Source organism: Hakea prostrata, chromosome 5 (assembly GCF_041222555.1).
Source record: "Hakea prostrata isolate BN-2017 chromosome 5, UWA_Hpros_2, whole genome shotgun sequence".
NCBI classification, from domain to species: Eukaryota; Viridiplantae; Streptophyta; class Magnoliopsida; order Proteales; family Proteaceae; genus Hakea; species Hakea prostrata.
The window spans coordinates 52,829,424-52,853,893 of NC_142604.1; the positions used below are offsets into that span (position 1 = coordinate 52,829,424).

The 24,470-nt window shown below is 37.8% G+C and overlaps 2 protein-coding genes across 2 annotated transcripts; one reads left to right on the forward strand and one right to left on the reverse strand.

The window, feature by feature from the left end:
- The first annotated feature begins 1,264 nt into the window (after positions 1-1,264).
- LOC149016489 (uncharacterized) lies at positions 1,265-11,086 on the forward strand. The gene is made up of 12 exons (XM_089154620.1): positions 1,265-1,685; positions 2,444-2,565; positions 3,384-3,828; positions 3,931-4,046; positions 4,299-5,076; positions 5,487-5,951; positions 6,061-6,249; positions 6,387-6,614; positions 7,544-7,776; positions 9,335-9,447; positions 9,542-9,725; positions 10,338-11,086. The coding sequence occupies exons 1-12, from the start codon at positions 1,470-1,472 to the stop codon at positions 10,825-10,827; spliced, it is 3,579 nt and encodes a 1,192-aa protein (XP_089010746.1). The 5' UTR covers positions 1,265-1,469; the 3' UTR covers positions 10,828-11,086.
- A 2,893-nt stretch (positions 11,087-13,979) lies between these two features.
- Positions 13,980-15,469, reverse strand: LOC149016490 (UPF0481 protein At3g47200-like). Its single transcript, XM_089156768.1, has 2 exons — positions 15,386-15,469; positions 13,980-15,284 (listed from the first exon to the last, which is right to left on the reverse strand). Exons 1-2 carry the CDS (start codon positions 15,386-15,388, stop codon positions 13,980-13,982), a joined length of 1,308 nt encoding a protein of 435 aa, XP_089012894.1. The 5' UTR covers positions 15,389-15,469.
- Between the last annotated feature and the right edge of the window lie 9,001 nt (positions 15,470-24,470).

The window sequence follows — 24,470 nt, forward strand, 5'->3', positions numbered from 1 at the left end:
AACCGCTTTTTTCATTATTTTCCGGTCTGATTTTGTAAAAGACTATGACCCAAGCAACTTTTGTGGCACATAAAGCCTACCAGGCGGTGCGGGTTGGTACACGTTTCCAAACAGGCTCATTTCATCCAGCCATTAATCCATTAATTGTGTGGCTGTGGTTTGTCAAAAAGGTCAGAAGAAATTGAATTTTTTCCCTTTTTTTCTGTGCAAAGAAGAAATGGAATTTAAGTATAGGATAAGTTGAAACTGACAGGTGGATCGACGTGGTGGACAAATCAGCCTAACAGCACTAATCTATGCCAGCGTGTCAACATCCTCTTTTCTCTGTGGGCCCCGTAAAGAATCCATCCTCCCCAGTCACAAAGCATGATGCTTACCGCTCGTTTAGCAACGTTCTCATGTGGGACCCAGAAGACGTCTCTGGAAAGGATGAGCGATGTAATCGAATGTACTCGTGGCTGCTATCCATTAGGATGACGTGTTAAAGTGGATTTATTTACACACGTGCGAAAAACCTTTTGGATGACGTTGAGAGTTGAGACTTGAGACCGTCTTCGCTCACCCCCTTTGACCGGCACCGCCTACGGTTAAGACTGGAAATGGCTACATAATGCTAGCACAATTACGATAATCACCCTAACTATTACTTTAATGGCTAGTGTTTTATCCTCAGATTATTGGAGAATTTACGAAATCACCCTCCAAAGGCGTGAACTGGACTCCTGAAGACAACTGGTGAGAAGCGTCTTTTGCTATATAAGGATAGCTTAAACTTGTGGTTTTAGTCAAGTTTACTGCACCTGGGTTGGGTTGAAGTATGTCCCAAGAAAAACAAACCCAAACAAGAAACTTTTGCCCAAAAATCAATTTATTTTCAAAAAAAAAAAAAAAAAAAAAAAAAAAAAGAAAAAGAAAAAAAGAAAAAAGAAAAAAAGAAAAAAAGAAAAAAAGAAAAAAAGAAAAAATTTCTTCAAAATTTTTAATGAAGCCTAACAAGAAAACCAATTGAGACTATCGGAAGTAATAGGAGGTATAATTTATAAATTGGATAAAACAGAAGTATTAATATTAGGAGGTAACCTATGTTGCACTGAAAATTTTTCAAAGAAAAAAAAGGAAAAGAAAGAAAATAGGAAGGGCATTGCGGTAAAAAATGAAAAGAGCTGGAAAAGCAAAGCATCAAAGGGAAAATAGAAAGAGGAGCGTTGCAGTAGGCGTAACTGGCAACGTTTTAGGCAAGTCATGGGCTCGCTGCTTCATCTTTCTTTCTCTCTCTCTCTCTCTCGCGTCTGTACGTCATTTTTGTATTCATGAATTGTAAATGGTGTGAATAAATATATATAGACAAAGAAGCGTTGCTTTTCTTCGTTTGGGGTTGGTTGCTTGCTTTTCTTTCTCTGTTTCTTTCTTTTTATCGTCTCTTCGTCTTCGTTCTCGTCTTTGGGGGTTTGGACAGAAGAGGATCATCGATGAGTGCTGGAGTAGAGATGACGGAATCGGAAAAGGTTGTTGTTGTTGCACCGGTTGCGTTGGAATTTCCGGTGAATGATTCAGGAGAAGCTTCTTCTTCATCTTCACCACCGAAGTTGCCGAAGAGGCTTAGGCAACGTCTTCTGGAATCTAAGGGTTCATCCACCGCCGAAGAGATTGAAACCAAGCTTAAAGAAGCCGAACGCCGTAGACAGGTACTTTTCCCCCCCGTCTCTCTTTGGTTCTCTTCTGTTCTGCACCTTAATTAGATTTTTCTCTTTTGTTTTTCATAATTAAAGTTCTATTCCTTTTTGCCTTTTTGGTAATCCTTGTGAAATTGGGTTTATCTGAAATGTTTTCTAGCTTTCTCTTGGCTTAAGCATTTTAGTAGCGAGTCTTGAAGCTTGCTTCTTTGTTCTATTTTCTTGCTTGATGAGTAAAATTTTAGTTTTCTTCTTTGTTTCTACGTTTTTTCTTGTTAATTTGTCTGCCTTCCTCATCCAATCTTTCTTTCTTTTTTGGTGGGTTTAATTTTGCTCCTTTGTTCATCACAAGAATTTCAGTTGATGGAATTTTGTTTGCTCGCTTTATTTGTTCATGTGATGCCATCATGCGTTTCTGATTATATTCTTACGATTTCTAACTTAGAAAACCGAAAAACCTCGGTGGTTTTCTGGGTTTGAGTCTTTGATCCGCCTTACTATCATTACTTTTGTTTACTAATTTTTAAAATATGCCTTTTGGTTTTTCGGCCAAGATGATTCAGAGGTAGGTTCTTCATGCGCGAGTGGAACTTACACTTGCCCACTAACCCTTTGTTTCCTCTTCAGTCCAAAAAAAATTGAAATCCAGCAGCTACTTCTTAATGTCAATTTCCGAAGGTTTTTTTTGTTTGTTTGTCCCCTGGTAGAGTAGAAGTTTGTAAAGCGTGAACTCAACTAACTTTTTCTCACTTTCTTCCCTTGGAGTGCAGCAATTCCATGAATGGTTGTCAAGCAAAGCTAGACCAAAGCCAAGGAGTCCTTCTTGGTCTTCTCAAGAAGAAGATCTGGGTCACCGTCTTGAAGCTAAACTCTATGCTGCTGAACAGAAAAGGTATTATTTGGATTTCAAAGTGTTGACCTTTTTAGCTTGGTTTTCTAGTGTTGGAAAATTGATATTGATGCAAATAGTTGTATCCAGATTTATTTGTGTCTTATCTGTGGAGTTGCTTGACTTTCATTTTGAAACCAAAATCATTATAGTTTCAATTATAATTCTTACTTTATATCCTCCAATGATGTACTTTGATTTTTCGGTCAGTTGTTGGGACTAAGAAATTCTAATGATATGTGGTATCTCTTTCTAACCTCTCTTCCCGATCATACTATTACCACTATTTTGTGTTTGAGCCTTTGAGGCATCTGAAGTTTGCTGCTTCCTCTAGTGATATTCGACTTTCACAATGTTCTTGCCTATGACAAGTCTTTTTGCCTTGACTATTTTGTATTCCAGAGTTGCATACTCTCCCTCCCAGATGGCCCTTTATTATTAGGCTATGGGTTCTGTTGTGGATTAACCACCAATCCTTTTTACTATCTTTTGAAATCAATCTTTTTATATTGTAGTGGTTCGCCACAATGACGTTGTAGGGGGATAAAAACTTCTTCCTCACACTAATTGCTATATGCAGAGTGGCATTAACTACATAGGGACAACATGGTCAGGGTAGGAGAAAGTGAACAATAAAAAAAAACATGTGAAAGAACAGAATGCTGGTCTCATGGGAAACCTTTTTAAGTTTATATGACCATTTTCTATTAGCCCATAACGTAGGCTATGGATTGTGGATTTCTAATCATCATTAAGTGCATCGATGTGGTTGGGGGATGTGGTACTTCGTAAAACTTACTACCTTATGCATGGATTAACAGGCTGAGCATTCTCGCAAAGGCACAGATGCGCCTAGCAAGGTTGGACAAGTTGCGGCAAGCTGCTAAAACAGGAGTTAAAATGCGTTTTGAGAAGGAACGTGAGGAGCTTGGGACGAAAGTGGAGTCACGTGTTCAGCAGGCAGAGGCAAATCGGATGCTTATTCTGAAGGCTCACAAGCAGAAGAGGGCCTTGGCAAAGGAGAGGACAGCTCAATCGTTGTTGCGAAGGATGGTTCAGGAGAGCAAATACAAGGAGCGTGTCCGTACCACAATTTCCCAAAAGCGTGCTGCTGCCGAGAAGAAGCGGTTAGGATTGTTGGAAGCAGAAAAAACAAGGGCACGCGCAAGGGTTCTGCTGGTGCGGAAGGTAGCCAAGTCTGTGTATCAAGAGCGAGAGATTGAGAGACGTAAATTACAGGATAAGTTGGAAAAGCGTCTCCAAAGGGTATATTTTTTAGTGCAATCAAATTTATCTTTAAATTCAACTTAAATTTTGGGAAGGAATGTGTCAGTCCCGAGTTTCTCAAAGAAATTTGATGATGAACAGGCCAAGAGACAGAGGGCTGAGTATCTGAGCCAGAGAGGAAACCTTCATGCTTCTGTCAGTGTCAATTTGAATAAAATGCACAGGCACGGGGATTTACTTTCAAGAAAATTGGCTAGGTATGCAAGTCGTAGTCAATCTGAGTTTAGCAAGTAAAGACATCAGCATCAATCTGGTCTCACTCATTTTTCTTCTTGCAAGAGAATAACCATATCTCTCTTCTTCCAAAAGAATTTAAGTGCCAACTAGATTAGTGTGAATTGTCTAGCTGCATGCCAGATTATGTTTACTTTACTGTTGTTTCAGTTCATGATTTTTTGGAGTTGATGGTGGAGTTGTTTATAATATTTTTTCTCTTGTTGTAAATTCAGGTGCTGGAGGCGATTTGTGAGGCTGAGGAAAACTACGTTTTCTTTGGCAAAAGCATTTGAAGGCTTAGAGATCAATGAGATTTCTGTTCAATCAATGCCATTTGAGCAACTGGCTCTCAAGATTGAATCATCTGCAAATCTTCAGACTGTGAAAGCTTTGCTTGATCGACTGGAGAGCCGATATGCTATCTCACATGCTATTACAGCTGTAAGTGGTCACAGCTTGGATAACATTGATCACCTCCTTAAACGTGTGGCTTCTCCAAGCCGTAGGGGCACACCTGGTAATTCGTCCAGAAGAAGAACATCAAAGAAAGCAGAATCTGCTGTTGCAGCACAAAATCAAGTTAAATTGTCAAGGTATCCAGTTAGGGTGGTGCTTTGTGCTTACATGATTTTGAGTCATCCAGATGCAGTTTTCAGTGGGCAGGGTGAGCGTGAGATTTCTCTCACCACATCTGCAGGAAATTTCATTAGGGAGTTTGAATTGTTACTTAAGATTATATTAGATGGTCATGCACCATCTGCTAATGAGGAGTCATCCACCACATTGCCAAAGGAGCGGACGTTTAGATCTCGGCTTGCTGCTTTTGATGCAGCATGGTGCTCATACCTATATTGCTTTGTGGTTTGGAAGGCTAAGGATGCAATGTCACTTGTAGAGGATTTAGTGAGAGCTGCATGCCAACTTGAGCTCTCTATGATGCAGACATGCAAGATGTCTCCAGAAGGGAATGATGGTGGTCTTACTCATGACATGAAAGCTATTCAGAAACAGGTAATTTTTTGTTCACCTCATTGAGGCAGCCTTTAATTGTTTGCTTTTCTTCCCATGCATCGCCCCACAAACATACATACATGAAGGAAAAAAATAAAATAAAAGGAGGGGGGTGGGGAATGACACACTGCTGTTAATGGAAATTATCAATATGCGTTAGCAATAGTGTTCTGACAAGATGTTGGTCAAGTTAAGCGGTGATACCACAGTATCTCATCTTTTTAGTGATGATATCAATGCTTATCCCATGGATTGCTGTAATTATTGAATGGTTTTTTTTTTTTTTTTTTTTTTTTTTTTTTTTTTTTTCCTTTCTTTTTTCCCTCCTCTTTGCTGTAAGAACTAATCATAGGCTAGTAATACAGAAATGGCTAACTCTGCCCCCATGACATTTTCTTTCCTATTGATAGGTGGCTGATGACCAGAAGCTTCTCAGAGAGAAAATACAACATCTAAGTGGTGAAACTGGGATTGAACGTATGGAATCTGCTCTGTCAGATACGAGATCTAGATTTTTTGAAGCGAAGGAAAATGGAAGTCCCCTAATGTCACAAATAGCACATATTTCTCCAAATCTTCCCAGCTCTTCGGTGTCTGCTGGTTCAGCTGGACATTCTTCAGCTTCTGGCTTAGATGAAAGTAGTAAGCCAGTTGAGGGTCATAGCCATGTTGTTCGCTCCTTGTTTCAGAATGATGCTTCTCCTCCTACCAAAGGTGTTAATGCTCCTTCCAGGAGTACGGATGGACTGTCTGCTGCTTCTACAGAAAATTGGATTTTGGAGAATGAACTACTCGTAAATGAAATGATCCATCAACAGCGTTATGCTTTTGCTGATTCCTTGAATGTTGGCGATGTGGATCAGAGTGGTATTAAGGTAAGTTTGTTATTTAAATCATGAATATTCAAATCAAGTAATTGTTTTACTGTATGTATGGCTGGATAATTCATGGCTTCCGTTTGCTTCTGTCTTCTTGCTTGACCAGGCAAAGATAAAAGAAACAATGGAGAATGCATTTTGGGATGGTGTTGCAGAATCGATGAAACAGGATGAGCCTAACTATATGCAGGTGGTTGAGCTCGTGAAGGAAGTCAGGGATGAACTCTGCAAAATGGCTCCTCAGAGTTGGAAGCAGGAAATTCTTGAAGCTATTGATCTAGACTTTCTATCTGAGGTAGATTACCTTGTGCCGTGGATCTACAGACCACCATATGTCATGATGTACAGGCTCTAATAGAATTTAGTAACTGCGAGATGCCCAATCAAATTTACTAGTGATGGGCTAAATTAACTATTGAATTCTGTTTATAGGTGCTGAAGTTGGGAAGTCATGACACGGTTTATCTTGGAAAAATCCTGGAGTATGCATTGGTTACTCTGCAGAAGCTTTCTGCTCCAGCTGCTGAAGAAGAAATGAAGAAGACCCACAAGAAATTACTGAATGAGCTTGGTGAGATTGCACAAACTGCAGACAAATCAAATGTTTCATTTATCCTTGCGATAATCAAGGGTCTCCGCTTTGTTCTAGAACAGATTCAGGTTGGTTCTGTCCATGCTCCTCCCTTTCTTTGATGTTTTGCTGGAGAATAAGAAATTAAGTTGAATTGGCAACTAGAAATTGTTGAGTTATTCACCAACACAGAAGTTGCTGAACTTAGCTTTACTCTTTTGTAAGAAATTAAAATGCAACTTAGTTCATTCCTTATAATTAGAGACAAAGAATGTACTCTTGTTCAGCACATGTGGTCCAGGCCTCCAATACTGAGTGGATGTGTTAGTTAATTTGATTGCCTTGCTATTTGCCTGCTGATGTTATGAATTATAGACCCAACAATGGGTAAATGCACAAAATTGACACTGAAAAATCTTTTATGCCTGAGTTACTTGGGTTGACCAAATCTTTCTATTAAGAATTTGCAGCGGACTGAAGCTGTTTGTTGATGTGCAAGAGAAACCATGTGGAAAGAAACACTCAAATATGGCATGTTGGGGGGGGGGGGATTCCAAGGAGAAGGCTGGGTTGGGAGGTTTGGTTTGGATTGGTTATCCATTGAGCTCAAACATGTGAAGCAGGCATGAAAACATGTTGGATTGATACAGATATCTGGTTTAATGTGTGTTATGCTTGTGGAATATTGAAGGTTGAAATAAACAGAATTTCACATTCTCATCTTTAAGTTTCCCTTGTGGAGGATTCATGATCCGTTGAGTTTAAACATGTGAAGTAGGCGATGAGACCATTTTGGATTAATATGGGTCAGAGTTTAAAATGTGTTATGTTTATGGATAATTGAATTTGGAGTGAAAAAAATTTCTCATTTTGATCTTTAAGATTCCGTTTATGGCTCATCACCTATTATAAACTGTCTGTCATCACGTGGTTAGATGATGTGCTTTTGTTAGATCTATTATCCAAAGTTGAATATTGTATTACTGCACTTTCTCAAAGCTTTGGGATTTTCTTGCAGGAACTAAAGCGGGAGATCACCAAAGCACGCATACGAATTATAGAACCACTCATCAAGGGGCCAGCTGGTTTTGAATACCTTAGAAAAGCTTTTTCAAACCATTATGGAGCACCCCTTGATGCATTGACCTCGTTACCGTGGACAGTCCAGTGGCTTTCATCGGTAAAGCCCGGCGGTGAGCAGGAGTGGGAAGAACACACTGATTCACTTTCAGCTTTGCCCGTCAGTCACAAGTTCTTCTCAGGGTTTCTATTCTGCCTGGCTGGTGGTGTCCTTTTCGGTGGTGGTTGTTTCTTCCCTCCTCTCGCGTTTTTCTGGTATTTGTTTGTGTGTTCTGTGTTGTTTTCTCTGCTGTTTCTTTGCGTTGCTTATTGTTTTTCTCTTGTTTCCGGTAATCGCCAGTGCGGGGGGTTGTTTGTTGGTGGACTTGGCTTGTTGTTGTTGGGGTGGGGCTGGTTGGCTCTTCGGCCCTTCTTTCCGGTGGGTGTTCGGTCCTGCGGTCTTGTCTTGCCCGGTTTTGTCCTCCTTTGTGTTTGGTTTGGTGCGTAGATCTTTCTATTCTCCTTCCTTTGTGGTTTGTGTGTGGTGTCTGGTTGTGGTGGGTGCCTTGTTGTTTTGTTTGTGGGGGGGGGGGGGGGGGGGGGGGGGGGGGGGGGGGGGGGGGGGGGGGGGGGGGGGGGGGGGGGGGGGGGGGGGGGGGAGGGGTTGGGGGGGGGGGGGCGGGGGTTGGTGGGGGGGGGGGGGGGGGGGTGGGTGGGGCGGGCCCGGGGGGGGGCCTGGGGGGGGGGGGTGGGGGGGTGCGGGGTGTGCGGTCGGGGGGGGCCCGGGGGGGGGGGCGGGTTCTGGGGGGGCGCCCCCTTGGGGGGGGTGTGGGGTGGTCCCGGGGTTCTTTGGGGTCCGGCGGCTTTGTCGCCTGTGGTCGGCCTCCTGGTGGTGTGTTGTTTTTGTTGCTTGGCTGGGTGTGCCCACGGGTTCGAAAAATCTTTTTGCTGGTTACTTGGGTTGACCAAATCTTTCTGTTAGTTTGAGCGGACTGGCTGTTGTTGATGTGCAGGACCTGTGGAAAGAAACACTCAAATATGGCTGTTGGGGGGGATTCCAAGGAGAGGCTGGGTTGGGAGGTTTGGTTTGGATTGGTTATCCATTGAGCTCAAACATGTGAAGCAGGCATGAAAACATGTTGGATTGATACAGATATCTGGTTTAATGTGTGTTATGCTTGTGGAATATTGAAGGTTGAAATAAACAGAATTTCACATTCTCATCTTTAAGTTTCCCTTGTGGAGGATTCATGATCCGTTGAGTTTAAACATGTGGAAGTAGGCGGTGAGACCATTTTGGATTAATATGGGTCAGAGTTTAAAATGTGTTATGTTTATGGATAATTGAATTTGGAGTGAAAAAAATTTCTCATTTTGATCTTTAAGATTCCGTTTATGGCTCATCACCTATTATAAACTGTCTGTCATCACGTGGTTAGATGATGTGCTTTTGTTAGATCTATTATCCAAAGTTGAATATTGTATTACTGCACTTTCTCAAAGCTTTGGGATTTTCTTGCAGGAACTAAGCGGGAGATCACCAAAGCAGCGCATTATAGAACCACTCATCAAGGGGCCAGCTGGTTTTGAATACCTTAGAAAAGCTTTTCAAACCATTATGGAGCACCCTTGATGCATTGACCTCGTTACCGTGGACAGTCCAGTGGCTTTCATCGGTAAAGCCCGGCGGTGAGCAGGAGTGGGAAGAACACACTGATTCACTTTCAGCTTTGCCCGTCAGTCACACAAGTTCTTCTCAGGGTCTTCTACCTTCTGCCACCCTGAGAACTGGTAGCAGTGTCCTTATTCCAGCAAGTAGAAGTGAAGTTGTTTCTTCACCTCCTACCTCAGCTAGTTTTTCTGGTATTATGTTTTTGTGTGTTCATGTGTATGTTTTCTCTAAAGCATAGTTTCTTTGACAGTATAAGCTTAATTGTTTTAATCTCTTGTTTACCAGGTAATCAACAGCCAGAATGCAAGGGAGAAAGGCTTGATTTGTTGGTGAGACTTGGCTTGTTGAAATTAGTTGGCAGGATAGAGGGGCTGAAGCTTGAGACTCTTCCAGAGACCCTTAAACTAAATTTCACAAGGCTAAGGGCTGTTCAGGCTCAACTGCAGAAGATCATTGTCATTGCAACCAGGTTTTTGTCCTCCCTTAATGCATGTTTGGCATTTGGTGCAGTAAGAATCATTTCAATAAATATCAATAAACACATTCACTTCTAAGTAGGTATATGTGTGCTGAAGTGATACCAAATGCAATGCTCAACTGTCTACAGATGTGGAGCTTGAATTTATTGTCACCTACCCATATTTAAGAGCTTTGGAAAAATAAATTACTAAGACTGTCTCTTTCTCTGTCTTTCACCCATTTTTGAAGTTTAACACGTTATAAGTATTTGATATAGTGCTTCTGCGTGCATGTGGAGCATGCTAGCAAAGTACTCGTGTATTACCGAAAAGATAAATGTATGATCGGCCACCTTTAATTACCGAACTCTCGCCAACTAGACAATTTTTTTCTTTATTCTCACTAATTATGTGATCTACACTGTCTAATGTTTTATTTTTTTGGCGATTTGTTGATTGAGGACACAAAATGTTAGATTGTTAGCTGACCCCATTTAGTTGGGATAACACTGTTGAATTTTGATCCTAGAATTAGATTGGTGGTCTGTAGAATGAGTCATCATATCCTTTTTCTCTAAACTATTATAGTGAGTTTCCTGATTTGAGTTTGTAATACTGTGCAGCATACTGGTTCTCCGGCAAACTCTTCTGAGTGAGAACTCGAGGATCAGTCCTTCAGAAATGGATAACATAGTATCTGCATCTGTTAAACAACTCTCTGAGCTCCTGGACCGTGTTGAAGATGTGGGTGTTGCTGAAATTATTGAAGTTATCAGCGTTATCCCAGAAGACAGCGACAGTGCCGTAAACGCAGAGAAGCTCCAAATGAGGAAAGAAGTCATGGCAAGCTTTTTGGCTAAGTCTCTGCAAGCTGGGGATGCAGTTTTTGCACGCATCTCTCACGTGGTTTACCTCGCAATTAGGGGTGTTGTGCTTGGAGGAAATGGTTCTCAGGGAAGGGAATTGGCACAAATTGCTCTCCGGCGGCTTGGAGCAGCAGCTGTTCTTACCGACAGAGTGATAGAGGTAGCAGAGAAGTTGATTGTGGTGGCTACTGTGTCGGTTAACGTTCATGGACCGTGGTATGCACATATTGTGGATAACATCAACTGATTTATGTAAGAAGGTTGGTATGTAAGAAATGATTGATTACTGTTTGTTTCTGTACATGGAAGTCTGTTTGGATTTTGTCTGAAGCCCGTTGCAAATGTGTTCAGGGGAGAAGGCAATGTGATGTAAAGTGGATGAAAGTGTACAATGTGTCAATGGTCCATAAAACAGCAAAAATTTGTAAATAGCTTGTAGATTGAAATAAATGTCTTGCAGAGCCCTAACAGCGCCAGTAAAGTTTGGATTCAAAATTACAATAGGTGAACACCTTTGCACACTCAATTCAGGGAAGGGAACTGCACATGAAACCAACAAACAAGCCTCATGGGCTATGGATGCCTCTAAAGCTATTTTGATTTTAGGATTCAGTCTATTTTGATGGTAGGATGGTCAAGATTTTGATTTATTAACTAATGTAGAATCTTTCAACTGAGATCTTTCAACTGATCATCAGAAAGATATTACAAAAAATTCATTCATAAAGAAAATCTCAAATCTCACAATGATCTAAGAAGAGAACATACGGACGCATATTTATAGATTTCAATCAAGTCCTCTGTTTTCATCATAAATCTTATAAATCGAGTCACTCGGATCGTAAATCAAAATATGTCGATATAAATCCATCTTTGACGTCAGGTACAAGACTTTGGTCACAAACAAAAACAAAACCAAACACAAAAAAAAAAAAAAAAAAAAAAAAAAAAAACCCCACAAACAAACCCCCAAAAAAAATAAAAAAAAAACCCAAAAAAAACCAAGGGCCCCGTTTGGTTACATAAAAACCCCAAAAAAAAAAAAAAAAAAAAAAGAATCACACAAACCACACACACCCACCGCCCAAAGAACAAAACACATCAAAACAAAGTTTTATGTTTGACATCGAGAGATTTCAAATCTCTGGATTCATGAATTTGAGAATTATACCCGTTTGGTTGTAAAAATCTCTAGATTCATGAAATCTAGAGATTTGCCTTTTTACACTAAAAACGTGAATCTGTAGATTTATGGGTAAGGGGTGAAATCCAGAGATTTCAAAAAAGCTATACATTTGCACATTCACAAAAATCACGTCGATCAAATAGTTTTTTAGGATGAATCCAAAGATTTCATTCCACAACCAAACATCTAATTTTATAAATTATAACTCCATAGATTTGAAATCTATAGATTTGAATTTTTTATATATTTGAAATCTCCGGACTCATGTAACCAAACAGGCCCTAAGGCAAAAATCTCAAATCTCACCATAGATTTTAATTAGGGGTGTAAATGGAAAACGAAATCCGCTAGTTATTTAGAATTTTTAAATTTTTTTTTTTGACCTGTGATATGTGATTGTTTTTATAGATTTTCTACTAAAATAGCTACCAAAGTTGATAAATTCTTAAATTCCAAACCTAGCCTTCACAAATAAATGGTAGAGATGTAAACACGTAGTCAAAAACTTGTATTTAATATGTATTCATGGCCATATAGAAGAATCTACTTAAGAAAATAATTATCTGATTATCATCCAAATCCGACTGAATCAGTCCGAAAATCGATAGGATATTATCCGAATCCGTCCGGATATATTACCACTATCTGATCTGAAATTCGGTCCGTTTACACCTCAAATTTTTTTTCTTTCGGTAACCCTAATTTTAATCAAGTAAATGGGTAGACCTAAGTCCAGGGGCGGACCTACTAAGGGTCCGGGGGGCATGGCGCCCCCCCCCCCCGGATTTTTCAAAATTTTAATGAATTCCCTTAAATTTTGGATTTTTTATATTAATTTTCTTCATTTTTTCACTTTTTTCTCTTGTCACATGTAATGTCATCATTTGCCCCCCCAAATATTGAGAACAACTTTTAAATGTAAAATAATGGGTATAAAAGTCATATCTAGTTAAAAACTAACTCCTCAATTCCTATTTATTCTCCCCACTTCTCTCTCACATCTTTTTTTCCTATTTATTCTCATCTCTTTCTATAAAAAGGAAATTTTTGAAAAAAAAAAAAAATCTTATTAGATATTCAAAATGTCATTTATAATTAGAAACCAACTCCTCAATTCCTATATTTTCTCATATCTCCTCTCTCCTCTCTCCTCTTTTTTTTTTTTTTTTTTCCTTCTATTTATTCTCTTATGTTTCTTTCTTCCTATTTATGCTTCCCTTTTTATAAGTGTGAGTTACAGAAAATTTGAAAAAAAAAACTTCCCCACAATTAGATACTCTTTTTATTTCTCAATTTATTTATTGTTTTTTTTTTCATTTTTTTATATTTTTTATTTGATTTTATATTCTTTGTTTCTTTATTTTGTCTACAATTTTTGCTATTTGATTTTATATTATAAATAAAATGTCTATAGTTAGTAAGGTAACTAAATACCATTGGTTGCATTTCTTACCTTGCATCTGACATTTTAGGTTGAAGCATGTGTGTGTCATATATATATATATATATATATATATATATATATATATATATATATATATATATATATATATATATATATATATATATATATATATATATATATATATATATATATATATATTTTTTTTGTACTGATGCTTTAATTTATCTATATCTTGTTGAAAAAAACTATCATTATCAATAATTTATCTATTTTTATCAACTATGTGTAGGCCTCACAGAATATATATGAGTTTATTCCTTAATATAATAAAATAATTCATATGTGGGACCCTCAATGGGTCTTAAGGACCCATAGAATATGTGTAGCGAAAAACCATTGGTGCTTTCCCAATCTGGACTTCTATTCTTCGGCCCCCCATATTGAATCCTGGTTCCGCCCCTGCCTAAGTCCTCTGTTTGCATCATAAATCTTATAAACCAGGTCACCTAGATCACACACTATGTTGATGCAAATCTATCTTAGGCACAAGATTTTGTTCATATATAACACTATAATCGTTATAATCTCAAATATATGCATCTCGGCTTCGGCTTTGAGTGGGATATTAATTTCAACATGGCAAAAAACATCAAATGCTCAATAAAGTGAATGGTACAAACAGTTAAGTTGGATTGACAAACATATAATAAATCCAACATAGGCAACTTGGAGAATCTACAATTAAAATAGACACACACAGTGGCTTACAACCGCCCATAGCAGATCGACCTTGGCAAATGTCCAAGGTTTATGCATGAGCAGTAAAGATAGGTAGTGCCGCAAACACAGCAAGCCAGAAATTTAGAAGAAGTAATATAATTGCTGCAATCACTGAAATAATCGCCCATGGACTGTTGCAGTAATCACGCCTCAATGTCTCTCTCCATTGGTTATAAGGTGAGTTATAATATTGATGAACTTTCTCACAAAGATCACCATAAGAGAAATGTATAACAGAAATTTCATTGCAGAGATTGTTAATTAGATTCGATACCTTAGAGTCATCACCCAGATGATTCTTAATAATTCCACGACTACGAAGAAAAGCAACATCATCAGCAGAGTTGATAAGGTAATCCATCAACTGGGCATATGATGTCATGTAATCTCTACCTTTGTAACGATGTTGCTCATAAGCAATAATGTTCCTGAAGAACGTGTCTGTGTAGTCATCAACCAACAGTTGAGGGATTTCAAACACTCCATGCTGAAACTTAATGTCCAGAAACCGATCATTGTCTGGACTCTTTACGAAATTGACACCAGCATTCCGGAGCTCTGTCACAGATGGTAGAGCTTCTAGTGATGCAGTTGATGTTTTATCCTTGATCGGTGGAAGAGATTCCTCAAGTGCACAGCTTAGCAGATCAAGCAAATGGTTGTGTTTAATGGTCTGTTTGTCTTCTGGGTACTCGTGTGTGGCTTCTGGGATGAAATTCTTGAAGAAAAGCCGAGCCAATTCAGTGAGTGAGAGCTGATCAGAGATGGGGTCCTTACTTGAATCGAACAGGGTTTGAAGAACTAACATGGGTATTTGATTTTCAAGCAATAACAAGTCACGAACAACCCTTGATCTCCTTAAACTTGAATTGAGAAGAGGATCATTATCATCTGGCTTAACAACATCTGCATCTTTCCTGAATAACTCAATGAGGAACACACCATCAAAGAGCATAATTTCAATGAAATCTTCATCATAGCTGATGACTTCTGCGTAATACTCACGGGCTTCAATTTCTATTTCCTTGAGAGCTTTCACATACTTTTGAATGCTGGTTCTCTCAGACGTTCTGTCAAGCAGTTGCTGCAAGTATCGCGATTTAAGGTCTTCCATGGCTTGCATTTGCGTGTTCTTCTTATGGGCTTTCCTGTGATAAGGGCCAATGGTGATTGTATCTGGTGTGTATGCATCTTCATTCATTTTACGAATTCTTTGGTCGATTCTATGAATACAAGAGGTTGTCAACCCAAAGTAAGGATGGGAAGTTTGAGAGAGCTTCTTTGTGACAAAATCAATATCTATAGAAGTACTCTCCTCCATCTTTGTATTCACCTGTTGCCAACATAGAAACAAAGAAAACCCATTAGATATGAAACTGGAAAAAGCTAATTCAAGATGGATAACCAGATCATATGGTGAATTCAATATCTCACCATTGCAGATGATAACAAGAAAATAAAACTCCTTTATGGGTTTCTTGCAGATGTAGCTAGTGATTGAAAACCCAGCTGAACAAATTCAAGTAGAGGCAAGGTGGTGGAGAAGATGACTTAAAAAGCTTTCTTTTATATTAAAACACAGAGATTCAGAGAAAAGCTGGCGTGCTTAGGATGAAGGGGATGAGAACCAATTGAAAGCCTTTGACCCTCTTAATTTCAGTCTTGTGTTGTATTGAGGATCCCATGTAAGCTTCTTCTTTATTTTCACCTTCAATATTTATATCTTGATCATGTAAAATACATGCCTGCACATTCAACCTGATTTCATCTCATTTATAAAGCAGGCCAGGGTGACACTAGCAGTTTAATGGGTCAAAAAATGTCATTTGAAATAACAAAGCATCAAGATTTTTTTTTTGGGGAGGGGTTGCTTTCTAATTATGAGTCATAAATATGAAATGTATTTTTTAATCTTATTTTATATTTATTTTATGCTTATTTAACCTTTTTTATGTTCATAAACTTTTTTTTTTAATTATCTTGGAAGTCTTGAAAATTCTCTTGTAAAATATCTAGTTTTTTTTTGTCAATAATGATTTTAGTTGACCAAGAAATCGAAATAAATGCATTTCGATGCAAGATTTGCATGCACCATGGTACAATCGAAAAGAAAAATGAAAAAAAGAGGCATTATGATTATAGTTAAATTTATTTTAAAAGCTTTTCAAAATTGAAAAGTAATAAATCCGGCCTCTTGACACATGAAGAAAAGTGTGAAATCCATTTACGTGTGCTTGCTATACTTCTTAAAAAAAATTAGTATAATGTAATCCTTTTTCCACCTCAAAATTCTATGTGACTTAGTACCTCCGGTACTTTCCTTGACAGAGTTTGTCATGGTTCATGCCACAATTTACATACAAATCTTGAATGGAGTATCAAAAGGAAAATTCCTACTCATACGGGAAATATCAAGAGATAATAAAAAATAGATTTACATCATTAGTAGAGTAAATTGCACTGGCACTCCAAAATGGAGGCTTTAAAGTACTGGCACCTTACTTTATGTTTAAAAAGCATAGAGACCCCAAAATTAGATATATTTGTCAAATTTTATCACTGAAAATAGTTAAATTACTGCTTATTTTAAAAAGATATCCCTATAATAAATAGTGTCTGAAATGTTTTCATTGACAAATTGGACGAATATATCCAATGAAAATCCAATTTTGGAATTTCTGGGCTTTTTAAACATAAAGTGGGGTATCAATACTTTAAGACCTCCATGTTGGGGTGCCAATGCAATTTGCTCTAATTAATAACATGACATAGTGAGGAGGTCAGAGTTCAAATCCCCTCGGGGCCAGGGTCGAAGCCCTTTTCTATATTTATTATATAAAAGCTCCCTTAAAGATGTAATCATGGTGCGCGCAAGCTGGCCCGGATGAACCTCAGATTCAAAAAAAATAACATGACATAGTGCACTTCATTTATACATAAAGAAAAACAATATGTCGTACTAAGCATGTACAACTCCTCAAGAAACATCTACAAGTCCCTCTTACTCCCCATTATTAAATATTATAATAAGATATAATTTTTTTTTCGGGGGTGAAGGAAAGATGCATTAAAAATAAAGTTGTTACAAGCATTAAAATGCACTCCATAATATTGTAGAAGACAAGAATTGATATCCAGCCAACCTATTGGCAACTCAATTGATAATGCCAACCATAAAATAGATATAAAAGGAGAATAGAAAGCGTATATTGGCACAAAAATAAGATGAATTTATTCCCAGACCATTATTCAAAGAGCAAACTTCTTTAGTGGAGGAATCCAACAAACCAGATAATCACAAGGAGGTATTTGCTAAATCTAAACAACATTTAAGATTAGTTCTGTCAATCCCAATTCTTCCATGAAAGAATTTATTAGATTCTTGCTTCAACTTGGTTGCTACTGCTAAAATCTGGACTCATGCATTGAGACCTAAGGACAATATATAGCTAAAAAGCATTAGAGTCATCTACAGTAAACTTTGAACGGAGACTCTCTAGTACTTTGGTGCAACAATAAGATGTGAAGGTTTACCAAAAAAAGTAAATAAGATGTGAAGAAGGAATATAGAGAGAGCAGTATATCCCCTTCTATTATTCAAAAAGGAAATTGGAGGAGTTTGTATTAAGAAGAAGGGATTCTTTTACAAGTAGAGCTGACAAAGGTGAGGCTTTACTAATTCAACTGAATGCAAGATGACTAAGAAGACCACCAGCTAGAAGTATACTGTTGTCGCCTTCAGCCAGGATGGGTAAAGCTAAAATATATATGAAATGCAGGACCAGCCAGGGAGAATTTTCAAAGATGAATTCGGCCAAAAAATACATCTTTTACCAATCTTCATAGAGGTAGATTTGATGTCTAGGCTACTTTATGCTGAATGTTGTAGTATTCATTCTATAAACTTTCTATTTTTCTTTTAAAGCATTTGACCTTAGAAAACATGTCATTAACATAGAGTAAAAGAATATTAAGATCGCATTGAAATTTCATTGAACTCATGCTGATATGTAGTACTATTCTTCTGTACCATGATCTGTCAAGAATGAATTGAATTTCTAGTACCATTTTCTTTTTGAATGAATAATTACTCGGAAACGGAGAAAAAGGGGTGGGGGTTGAGAGGGCTGTAGCTAAGGGCAGTGTGGCTGAGTCAAAATAGAAGAATCTAATCCCTAGGTAACAACAATGTGTATGTTCCTTAATATTGGAGAATCTACCAAGGGTTTGGGGAGAATGGAAGCAACCTTAAGAGTAACATCGTAACGGATATCCTTCCAAACTGAATCAGTAGAGCAAGATTTGGAGGACCATCTGCAAATGTTGCAATCTAACCAATAGTGGGAGATACAAGCACCGGAAACTAGCTTGCAGATGGGGTTGGCCATCATAGACCTGCCAAAGAGTACTAGAGTGTTGTTGCATTGGCTGAGATTGCATGTGTTGTCATTATTGGCGACCAAAATATTGTGTGTTCTAAGAGTACATGGCTTGTACTGAAGTGAAGGTCCCATAGAAGGCTTGAGCCATTTGCTATATTTTTAGAGGGTTATTAACATTATTACAGAATTTTTGAGTGCTTATGAGAAGATTTAAGTGTTTTGGGTGAAGTAAAGATTCCTTAGAATGGTGGATTTCATAGGTCACTGCACAAGGGCCATCTTGGATGAATTTTACGGTAGTCATTAAATTGTTTTATGGGTTCAACTTCAACTGCAAAATGTTGATCATGAAGTTTTCTTCCCAACGCACTTTCTGGTTTGCGATTCCAATATCAAACAAGAAATTTATTAGGTTTCTCATAAGAGTGTGTGATATAGAAGCAAATGTGGGCAATGTAGAAATCAGATGAAATTTGCCTTTATGATGAAATTTTCTCTTTGTGATGTAATATACTTTCAGGGGTTTGAAAATAATTTTTAAAGAGTTTGGGGGTCTTTGTGAAAGAAGTTTTATATCACAGAGAAGACCATGTAATTTTGAAAGATTGAATGGAGCGAATCTAATGGTTATTAGAAGGACATGAATGAAAATCCGAATTTAAGGGATGAGATTAATGCGCTTGGTTTTCAACTGTCCATGACGGAAAAGATTCCATTGCGAGGTGTCTGGTTGGCTTGGAATATGCTATATGGTACATCGCGATGTATAGGGATTAAAATGATCCAGTGTGTTGCATGTTTAAGATAGAATAATATATATATATATATATATATATATATATATATATATATATATATATATATATATATATATATATATATATATATATATATATATATATATATATTCTATTTGAAATAATCTTGTGAGGTCTTATATAACTTAAGACATTTAACGACCTAGATGTTATTCGCCTTTTTCAAGTGAAGATCGAATGGTTTATGATTAGATTCCTTTTGGGACTCATTCAGAAGGTGAAATCCGACGATTCCTGAAAATTTACATTCACTCTCTTCAAATGCTCGATTTTGAGCTAAACAGTTACGGGTTTTTAAGGTTTTGGCTTATGGAGACTAAGAAAAACAAGGAAGAGAAGCCAAGAAGCAAGATTGGTACGGAGAACAAGTTCGGATGCATATTTTGGTGAAAACGTTGAAGAAGGTGAGTAATCTATTATAATCTCCTTCATTTGAAAAGTTTCACTTTTCAAGTAGTTGCTTGTAGGATTGAGTTGTTTGAGATTGTGGTCTTATATTTTTTTGGGTGCAAGAGTTTATACTAGAGTGGGTGCTCTCTGATCATTGTATTGATTAAGATTTTAGTTGAAAAGTATTGAATAAAAACGAAGCTCTATTTAGAACATTACTCCGTGGATGTAAGCAATTTGGCCGAACCACATAAATTTGGTGTCTTGTATTTCTAGTTTAATTTTTCATTAGACATATTGGGGTGCTTTGATTGCAGAGTGGTCGTGCAGTACTATTTGGTAGACCTAATCATATTGTGGTTGCTGGTGGTCGTGCCATTGCGTAATTGATAACTACAGGATTATTTGACCAATTTTGTCTTGAAACTAAAGAAGCATCATATCAAAGAGAATTTTAGAAAACATTGATTCACCCTCCATCTCAGTGTCAACCTGGGATTTACAACTGGTATCAAAGCAAAGTTCCCGTGGAGAAAAGTTTAACCACTTCGGGATCTGATCAAAGAGGTTGTAAGAATGACTATAAGTGAAGGAAATTCAAAAGACTTTGGAAAAGTTCATGTTGTTGATGGTACATTATATGTTTTTTGAAAAAGAAGAATGCACATATACATTGGATCACTAGGGTATGATGTATGACAATCAATATTTAATGGTTATGAGGAACCAATAGATCCACTTACAAATAATGAGGCTAAAAATATTTATGCACACAATCTCAGGGCACTAAATACTATTATATCTGGGATGAATGAAGAGGTCATGGCTAAAGTAATGGATTGTGATACAGCTAAAGAAGTTTGGGACAAGTTGATAAGCATCTATGTGGTCACATCCTTTGAACTCCCAGTGATGTGACTCTTAAACCTGTTGATGCCACTTGAGTAGATTTTATTTTCACAAAATACATTGTGTTTTATTCTTATCTCCATCAATAGCCACATAGTATTGCCATGTTGGGTCAATCCTCCCTCTTGCACTTCTGGTCTCTTAGGCTCTCCCTGTCGTTGTGGTTGTCTCCGTCAGCCCTGTGGCTGTCCCCGTCTTGACTGTCCACGGCCTTGTGGCCGTGGCTGTCCCCATCCACCCTATGAGGAACTAGCTCCCCTTTGACTCCCAATAACAGATATGATGACTGCTGCATTCAAATGACTGCATAAGTTACTGAACGATACCAGAATAATTTTCTCTACACAAATAAACAATCATGTATGATGTACCTAAGTGTATAATTAGCAAATTTTTCTTTATTTTTAAAAATAAAATGAATTTTTACAATTTTTTGGCAAAAAAATAGGCTACCCATATCAAACCAGCGATGAAACCACATGGGCAACACTTGAGAAATACTTACATAACTATTCCAAAATTTTGAAAACATTTTCCCCTATTTTATCCCTTTTTTCATAACTATTTATATTTTTATTAATATTTTAATAATTTTTGAAAAATAAAATAATTATTTATTCGGTGGATAAATATTTCGACTCTGTGAGTCTGTATATCGGCTCATGGAGTTCCACATATGTTTTTTTTTTTATTTTTTTATTTTTTTTTTATCACCATACAATAGATTTATATCTTAAAAAGTAAGCATTTTTAGTTTCAAAAATACAATTTTTTACGCAAAAAAAAAATAAAATAAATCACTTCGTGAAAAAATCGCAACTCAATGAGCTTGTAGATTGGCTCACGGTATTCAACATACTTTAATTTCATACCATCCAACAACATTATGGCATGCATGTTGTCAAAAAATAGTTGGAGGAGAATGGTTATCTGTGAGACGAAAAAACTCATAGATTAGTGCAAATCCCGCTTAATTGACATAAACAACGTGATATCTGGAAATAACAAAGCAATATGTACTAGTAGATGCCAAACATCGAAGCAAAATAGGGTGAAAAATGCAATAAATAGGAGAGAGATGCTCTGGAGAGCTTTGGAGAGGAGAGAGAAAATGTGAAAATTTTGACTAACATTCTGATATATCGCCAATTCTAACTATATATTCAGGGGTTCTAAAATAATTTTTAAAGAGTTTGGGGGTCTTTTTGAAAAAAACTTTTATATCTCAGAGAGGAGCACGTAATTTTGAAAGATTGAAAGGTGTGAATCTAATGGTCATTAGAAGGACATGCATGAAAATTTGATTTTAATGGTAGAGATTCATGCGCTTGGTTTTCAAGTGTCCATGACGGAAAAGAATCCATCGCAAGGTGTTTGGTTGGCCAGGAGTATGCTATATGGTACCCCGTGATGTATATTGATTAAAATGATCCAGTGTGTTTTATGTTTAAGATAGAGTAAAAAAAAAAAAAAAAGGATTCTATTTGAAATAATCTTTTGAGGTCTTACATAACTTAAGACATTTAACGACTCAGATGTTACTAGCATTTTTAAAGTGAAGATCCAACGGTTTTATGATTAGATTCCTTTTGGGACTCATCCATAAGGTGAAATCCGACATTTACATTCATTCTCTTCAGTGCTTGATTTTGAGCATAACAACTATGGATTTTTGAGGTTTTTGGCTTGTGGAGACTATGAAAAACAAGAAGGAGAAGCTGAGAAGCAAGATAGGTATGGAGAACAAGCTCGGATGCATATTTTTGGTGAAAACGTTAAAGAAGAAGGTGATTAATCTATTGTAATCTCCCTCATTTGAAAAGTTTCACTTTTCAAGTAGTTGCTTGTTAGGGTTGAGTTGTTTGAGGTTGTGGCCATATACTTTGGTGGCTGCAGGAGTTCATACTGGAGTGGATGCTCCATGTTTTGAATGCATTGAGAGTGGGTGCTTTTCGATCATTGTATTGATCAAGATTTTAGTTGGAAAGTATTGAGTAATTTCAAAACTCTATTTAGAGCATTACTCCATGGATGTAGGCAATTTGGTCAAACCATGTAAATTTAGTGTCTTGTATTACTAGTTTATTTTTTCATCGCATATATTGGGGTGCTTTGATTGTAGATCTAGTGGTGGTGCACTGTCTGGTAGACCTAGCCAAATTCTAGTGTGGGGTGGTTGTGCCCTTGCATAATTGATAACTACAGGATTGTCTTGACCAACCTTCACATCAAAGAGAATTTTAGAAGACACTAATTCTTCCCCCCGTGTCAACTGGGATTAACATAGAGATGATCCAATCATATTGAAGTTTTAAATGGGTGAGGTTGCTTGCAATGATACTAGATGGAGGACAGGGCAAGGAAATGGGACTAGTTAGGGGAGAAGAAGAGGTGGGGGGGGGGGGGGGGAATGTTTTCAAAATCAGAACTTCAAGGGGGCACAAAGAGGGGAGGTAGTGATGTTGGCATTGGATGAGAAAAGATTAGGTGGGGAGACAGGTGGTCAGGGCTCTCTTTACGATGAAGGATTGTCTAGGGATGTTGACCTTGAACCAGACAAGCTTGGACCAAAGAACTAAGTTAGAGGGGGATTGGATGAATTGCAAAGTAGAGGAGGTGTTGAAGATTCCATTCCAATAGGGACCTAGAGTGGGGCATCTGGGTGGGAGAGGTAAGGGAGCATGGGAAGGCCGGGAGGAAAGAATGGGGCATAGACCAGGGAAAAATTGAAGGGGAAGTCCCAAGCACTGGAAAAAAATGGAGGAAAAGACTGGGTCATCTTCAAGGATTTTGAGGAGTAGACACCCTGAGGGCCGAAGCTAAGAAAGAGAACCCTAAGGGATGCCAAGGGTCAAGCTAGAAGGAATGGAAGACACATCACCAAGCTTGGTGGAAGGCAGAGTGAGTGAGGTATCTCAGGGAGAGAACTTCCACAAGATCTAGGAGGGGTCGAGAGCAAGGAACTGGTCCAAAGAGAGTCCTTCGTGTGGAGATAAGGATAGACCCAATTGACAAGACATAATCATCATGGGAGGAAATTTTCCATAGGAGCCTAAGAAGGCTAGCAATGTTGTGGCCCCAATACGAAGAATGCTAAGACCACCCTTAGTTTTGGGTTTGCAAATGTTAGCCCATTTGATGAATTGGAGAATATGTGGATTTCTTGGCCTTTAATGGAAACTACCAAACAAGATTCCATATTGCATATGGTGGATTTGAGGAGGACAAAGATTCCACACCAGTATACGTGAAAAGATTGGAGGGCGGATTTGATCAAGACTAGCCTACCAGCATTGGACAAAAGTCTGGCTTTCTAGAGCTGGAGCTTTTCCTTAATTTGGTCCTACAAGGGGGCACAAGGGCTGTGAGATGAGCAGGGATGAGGGGACGGCTAAAGTATCTGATATGTAGGGTGCCACGAGAGAACCTAGTGGCCTAAAGGAGGGAGGCAATGACTACATCAGAAGTCCCATAGAAGAAGAGTTAGTATTTGACTCCTAAGGAGTTTATTACGAAAAATACAAATTCTTCCTTATTCATTGAGTAGAAAATTATCACTAAACACTGTCAGTTAAAGGAGGAAGATAGTTTTGCTCCTCTTTAATTTTTCTTCTCTACTCCACCCAAACTCCACCCACTCCAGTCTCGGCAAGAGAAAGTAAATTTGGTTGAAGAAAAATGCACCATCATAACCCCAAGATTATTCAAACTTATCACTGTTTGATCTGGACATAGGGTTTAAGTTTTTTGACAGCTATGAAGACAAGGAGGGAAAAGCTGCTGTTGTTGCCAACCGAATCAAAGCCAAAGTTCTTTTCCTGATTTATATGGGATTAATATGGTGATTATTTGTCAAATCCATATCAAAACTATAGCCATGCCTATGGATGTATATAGATCAATTCATAATGGATAGTTGCAATACCATATCAGCCATTCTATTATATTCAAAAAAAATTGTAATATCTTATTGGTTTTTGACTGATTAAGTGGGACCCATATGGTATTTGGGGAGGCATT

What these genes read in the sequence shown, in the direction of transcription:
- LOC149016489 (XM_089154620.1), top strand. Translation starts at nt 1,470, where the DNA reads ATGAGTGCTGGAGTAGAGATGACGGAATCGGAAAAGGTTGTTGTTGTT. An exon ending in TGAAAGCTATTCAGAAACAG is followed by an intron (nt 5,077 to 5,486) that starts GTAATTTTTTGT and finishes TCCTATTGATAG; the next exon opens with GTGGCTGATGACCAGAAGCT. An exon ending in ATCATTGTCATTGCAACCAG is followed by an intron (nt 9,726 to 10,337) that starts GTTTTTGTCCTC and finishes AATACTGTGCAG; the next exon opens with CATACTGGTTCTCCGGCAAA.